The sequence below is a fragment of the Oryzias melastigma genome, unplaced genomic scaffold (assembly GCF_002922805.2).
Source record: "Oryzias melastigma strain HK-1 unplaced genomic scaffold, ASM292280v2 sc00502, whole genome shotgun sequence".
Lineage (NCBI taxonomy): Eukaryota > Metazoa > Chordata > Actinopteri > Beloniformes > Adrianichthyidae > Oryzias > Oryzias melastigma.
The window spans coordinates 1-6,602 of record NW_023417096.1 but is presented as its reverse complement, the minus strand read 5'-3'; the positions used below and the strand labels follow the sequence as shown (position 1 = coordinate 6,602).

The window sequence follows — 6,602 nt, the reverse complement described above, 5'->3', positions numbered from 1 at the left end:
TCATAAACCTGAAATTTGGGCTGATGTTTGTTTACATACTTTTATTGCAAGTGGCCACTTAAATGTGAGTCGACAAGACTAGTATGTATTTACCTTGAGAGACTTTTCCAACCAGAAATGCAGAGGTATTGTCTGTGCTAAGACTGCTGTGTTCCTGTCATGGTGACACAGTTTTGTTTTGATTATCTTTAACAATGAGTCCAACTAGAGACAGAAGTTTTACACTTGGAGAGCTGGTGCAGCGATAAAATGCTCTGCATTATTGCAGTAAGATCAGAGAGACAATTGTGGACTTCAGAAGGAGGACACCTCTGTGCTCCCCTTGGCTTCGGAGGAACTGTGGTGGTTTCGGTTCTGAACTTCAATTATCTGAGCACACACATGTCTGATGGCCTCACCTGGAGGACAACTTTAGGTTTTCACCAAAGACCCTAAACTGACTAATTCAGAGTTGATCAGAGTCGTTCTTCTCAAAAAACAAACTCCCTAAAATGTGAACACGGTTTATTTAAAAATATTATTATTGAAAGAGATCTGTTAGGTTCAGCTGTTCCGGTGGTGGCGCTGCTGGTGAGATAGCAGTTATTATCAATCGGTTAACTGAAGAACGGAGGCAGGGAATACAACAACATCCACATAAGTTCAGAATAGCTGCAAAAACTGCAATGGAGACTAGAATAGAGGACACAAGNCACATAAGGTCAGAATAGCTGCAAAAACTGCAATGAAGACTAGAAGAGAGGACACAAGGGCTCTATAGTTGCCAAACACGTTCAACCATGTATCCCACATGGTGGCGTCAACCCCGGAGTGCCCTCCCATTCTACCATCGAGGGCACGAAGCCCTTCTATGGCTCTGGTCAGGCTGCCATCCGCAGCGGTGATGTTGGGGATGAAGATGCAGCATTGCTCCCCGAACATCGAGCAGACTCCTCCTTTCTCGGCGAGTAGCATGTCCAAAGCTATCCTGTTCTGGAACGGCATCAGAGAGGTAGCCTGTAGCTGGCCATGTACTGCTTCAAAACCTGCTAGTGTCCAATGTCCTAGCTTCTGACCATTAAAATGGATGAAGATAACCCTGTCAACGTTCTGATTTGGGGGCACTGGAAACAGTGCACTTATGGTTGGAATATTCTCAAACCCAGCAGCGACTTGATCCGCTAATTCATAGTCATCTGGAACACCACGAGGAACACCTATAGCATCAATGTAAGTGGGATCATTCTCTAACCATGTTGCTGACCGTTTACTAAGGTGCCAATCACCTGCAAATAGGCTAGATAGTCTGTGCACAAGATCTTCTGTAGAGGTAGGAAAGACAGAAACTGGCAACAGTAAAGTCACCAGAGCACAAACACCTGTGACATTTATAGGCATCTTGTCACAAAGGTTATCAGCGCCACACCACCACCAAACATCTCCTGTGGACACTGGTCTAAAATACACAAACGCTCTGGATAAAAAGAAATCTCCAGCTGCAATCTTCATTGACTTAAAAAAAGCATTTGAGACTCTCTCAATCATGACATCCTACTGGACAAACTAGAAGTGGACGGGATCAGAGGAGTAGCGCTAAGTTGGGTCAAAAGCTGCTTAACAGTAAGAAAACAATCTGTCAAGAGTAATGAATTTACATCAGTGATATACTCAAAATCTCAAAACTCTTAAAACTCATTTCATCCGCTGATGACACAAATATTTCCTATGCCACAGACAATAAAATACAATTCCATTCAATTTTATCTACATAGCCCAAAATCACAAAGGAATTTGCCTCATTGGGCCTCAAAATTTAAACAATAGCTAAAAATTCAGACTAAATAAACAGGTTATCCCCGCCCTTAGACCCTCCCTCCCAGTAAGGAAAAACTCCTGAAAAAAAATAAAAAATAAAAGAAGAAACCTTAGGGATTCCCACATGAAGGAGAGAAGGGAACTTAGGTTCAAAGGGAACTTATCAAAGTGTAGAACACAAGGTTAATCAAAAATAAAATTGTTGATGGAGTACAACAAACTATCTTTGAATCTAGACAAATCTAAAGTCAAATCAAACTCTACTGACCTCAGTTAATTATCACAAAAAGGAGTGAAAAGTGTGCTTTATTTTCTTTCTCTATTTTCTAATCAATGCATTTAATTGTTTCCGTAATGAGTTTGAAATAACTGCATGTTTGGTCTTGTATTCTTCAATCTATGCTGGAAATAAACTAATCAATCAATCAAAACAGAGGAATTGCACCATGCTGTTGGCCAATCCCCCAATCGAGGTCCTTTCCCAGACATGTTGATACATGAATGAGCATTAAAGCAACCCCTTTCTGAAAATAGTGGCTTCTTAGCATCTGCAGGAGCTAGAGGAAAAACTGAATCTCATTCAGTGCAATTTTACCAGGGTTAGTTTTATCCGTCACGTCAGTTAAACATCGGGGAGGAATTAAGGCAGGAATAACTTTAAGCAATTGCCTGGGACTTAAACACACAACACAGTCCTGTCTCGTAACATTAGCCGCTTGCGCAACCAATAACAACCAATTATTATTTCCACCTGAAATTCTCATAATTACTTCAAACTAGTCATCAGGGGTGTTTGGTTTGTTGTTGTTGTTGTTTTTTTTTTTTTTTTCTTCGCACCACTATATATTTTGTTTTTCGTTTGCTTTTTTTTGTTTTTACCACCTGTTTCATCCTCGTTTTCTTCCATGGTGTTTGAACATAGGTAAAATTTCACATATGGGTCTTCTTCTGATTTATACACACAAGGACTTAATCTGGAACAAGGTGGACCTTTGTCAGTTTTACTATATAAGAAAGGTTTCTGATCTAATAGGAGGCTGCCTGCATTTAAAGTCAGGACTAGGGATGAATCTCTCCTGCTGTCTGAATACTCATAGGTAGTCTCTGTTTCTCTGTCCCATGATGGCTCAGATGTGGCGAATGTGTCACCCCAACTAATGGAACTCCAGATAACCAACGTCATATAGAATTCATAACCTATCCAATCAGAGGCTTTGCACCCTCTTACTTTAATAAATGAAAGCGTAATTATAATGGTTGTAGTGACATTCAAACTATCGTAACAAACGTAGGGCTCATTTGATATAATCTTGCTATTTTCCAGCAGGGGTTCTGCATGTCAGTGACGCAGAACGGGCTGTAAACTGTTCCCCCATGTATGCCACCTGTAAATCTGCGTTTTCGGCTTAGGGGAGCTGGTGCTGTTGGTAGGTCATCAGTATTTGTGCGGTCGGTCATAAGGGTACGTGGGAGGCCTGCGTAGGGATCCCAGAAGTACCAGGAAGAGAGAGCAGCGAGAACGGCCACTGTAAAAAGCAGGGCACACCCCATTACATTATGTAACCTATTTTTTGGTCATCTGGTCGAGGATCGGCCCCTCTGCTTGGTTTGGCGCTTGGAAAGTCTTCGCCACAACGAGATTAGCGCTGCGACACCCTCTCTCTCGGGTCTACCCAGGCTGTAAATCCCCTGAGTCCACCCTACTGTGGATTTTGGTCACCTCCCCTGTCGGGGTCCTCGAACGAGATTACCTTTTTGCAATGTGTTAAATGAATCCAAGCTGCTCTCTCTGCGATTGTAATTGCAGTAGGGGTAGTCAGCAGTACCTGATACGGCCCCTCCCACTTAGGTGAATACCAATGTTCCTTCTTTATGTGTCCTATTAGCACCCAGTCCCCTGGTTTCACTAATTGATCTGCCTGTTTAAAAGCTGAATATATATAGTCACTGTTAGATGGGAGCTGCTATTGTTTCTCCAACATTTTCCCATAAAGACTGCAAGGTTTACTTCTTCATCTAATTCCCAAATGTTCTTAAACTGCGGTAAATGGCATGCTCGTCCGAAAATCATTTCATAAGGCTTCAACACGGTTGTGCTAGTGATGTTAAGGTACATTTTTACCAAATCGACACATTGGGTCCAGGGTCGTCCTGTTTCTTCCATGCATTGCTTCAGTCTATTTTTTATGGTTCCATTCAATCTTTCTACAAGTCATGCACTTCACGGATGGTACACTGAGAGAGAAAAAAAAAACTCTTTGCATACTTATAAAACCTATTTATCCCTACACATCTACATAATAATCTAAAGATTATGCAAATACATAAATTTTCCTAGTAAAGAAGTGAAGTTTACTTATTTTTTATGAGTAATCAAAAATCTTGATTGCCTATGAGTAAGATCAACTTTTCAAATTGTTGTAATCACTTTCTTAGCATCCACTAATATTATGTAGATTTTATTAGAGAAATTTAAGTTTGCTCTATTTACTTAAGACTCGATCATAATCTTACTTGTGGGCGTAAGTAAATTTACCATATTGTTGTTGCTAATTGTTATATTCATAAATGCAGTAAAATTTAATCAAGAACCGTTAGTGAAAACTGTTACGAGGATTCCCTTAAGTAAATCTCATTAGTTATTTTTTCTCTTCAGTGTACGCACAATGGTATTTTAAATCCATATGGAATAGTGTTCCAAACCCACAAACCACTTTATCTACAAAATGGGTTCCGTTATCACTATAGATTTTTTTCAGGTATTTCATACCTGGGAATAATGCCTCCACATAGCGCCTCAGCCACCGTCTGAGGCTGGTACATCTGGTGCTTTGGTAGGAAACATTTCTGCCCACTCTGAGAAAGCATCTATGATAACCAAACAAAATTTCTTTCCCTCACTTTGTCTCAGCTCAATGAAGTCCATGTGTATTATTCGAAAAGGGTATTGTGGCGTAGGGAATTTTTACCGCTTCGGTCTCAAGGTCTCTTGTGGATTGTGCCTTGCACAAGTCAAACACGCCCCGCAAAACTCATTCGAGTCTATATGGAGGTCACATGCTTGTTTACAGGCGAGTATGCAGCTGAGAAAAAAATAAAAAATAGTTGAACTTCAAAACATCCTCTAAAAAAAAAATGAAAAAAAACTTAAATTACCCAGAACAGCTAGTGTTTAGACATTAGTCTAGGTCTAAAACAGCATAAAAAACATAAAAAGAAAAGCATAAATTAGCCAAAGCAGCCAGCATGTAGCTGAAATATTAGCCAAGCTCCAAAATAGCCCAAAAAGCTAGCAGAATGACAAATTTTAAGCTTTAAAAATGTAACTTTTTGATAAAATTCTGAATAATAAAAAGGCAGGAATATTATTCCAGAATGAATCAACGTAAACTTTCAATATTTTACTCTCCATAAAAATATATTTTGTAAAATCATACGCGCAAGATAACATCAGGCCATTGATGACAATAAAATGAAATGATCTGGAGGCCCGGATCTGGCCCCCGGGCCTTGACTTTGACACGTGTGTTAATGCTTTCTGTTAACAATAAAGTTAGCCTCCAATGTGCGAGAACACTAAAGGAACATTCCATGGTGTTTCCTTTGCTACCACACTGTATTTTTTATTTTTTTTTTTTTTTTTCACATCAAAAAACAGTTCAAGAACTGCTGCACCCAGACTGCTTAAACCTGCATTGAATCAGGTTTTGGGTCGTAAAGAATAAATTCAAAACAGTTTCTGATTTGTGAAAATGTGAAACAGAATGATTTTATCAAACTTTTCACAATTAGCTGAGTTAATCACAACTTCTCTGCCTGAATTAGCAACACCAGGTACAGGTTCTCTACAAGTTGTACGACATGCTTCTGTGTCACACAAAAACTTCATCTCTTTGCCATTTACCAACAAAATCACTTCAGGTCTCATTTCACCAAGACCTTTCTGCAAGGTCCAAAACCGCCTGTTTACTCCCCCCCCTTGTGGTCGGCTAGTCATGCTGAATGATCGGGCATATATGTTGTCTGCTTAGACTTATCTCTCTGGGGAGGACAGTTTTGAGCTAAATGTCCTACTTTTTCTAAGTTCCAGCATTCAGGAGGAAAGACCCCACGGCCTCTTCCTCTTTCACCCCTGAAGCCCTCACCGCCTCTTCCTGTCTCATCCTGCCCCGTGCAGCGAGATGGAACACTGTTCCCAGCAATTTGACCCCCACTCATCAAGTATTCCTATTTTAACTGACCAGCAGTCATTTATAACATATTATATTATATCTTATACCATCTTTATCCTTCTCATCTGTTCTCCATTTAATTATCAGCTGAGCCCTTTCACTTAACAACTATCTTTTTCTTATACAAAAACACACGAAGACACTATAACAGCCGGCTCGTTCAAACTCAGACAAAAACACACGATAACAGACTATCAACACAAAGAACACTCACTGCCTGTATAGCTGATGAGGCTGAAAAGGCCTCCTGTCTTTTCTGTGAGACCTAACCTTTCAGACGTTTCTATTCATCTTTTTCTCATTTTTCTTCTTTGAATTTTTATCACGTCCTGTATTAAATTCTATTTATGAAGACTTTCATTAAATCTGTTATTCATTATTTTAATGTTTCATCAATTTCAGGGTTTTTTTTTTATTTTTTCACTGCAGTGTTTCTCTTTTCTTTTCTCTTGTTAGTCTTTTATTTCATAATTTATTTTTATTTATACTATTTATTTATGTATTTATTTGAATACCGGTATTTTAGAGAGTTTAGTCCAGTCCTGTCAACACCTAGGGTGTTCTATAGGCTGGGAT

At 39.4% G+C, this 6,602-nt stretch overlaps 1 protein-coding gene across 1 annotated transcript; it reads right to left on the bottom strand.

The window, feature by feature from the left end:
- Positions 1-520: 520 nt before the first annotated feature.
- Positions 521-5,097, bottom strand: LOC112138686 (syncytin-B). The gene is made up of 2 exons (XM_024261292.2): positions 696-5,097; positions 521-636 (listed from the first exon to the last, which is right to left on the bottom strand). Exons 1-2 carry the CDS (start codon positions 1,522-1,524, stop codon positions 521-523), a joined length of 945 nt encoding a protein of 314 aa, XP_024117060.2. The 5' UTR covers positions 1,525-5,097.
- Positions 5,098-6,602: the final 1,505 nt, after the last annotated feature.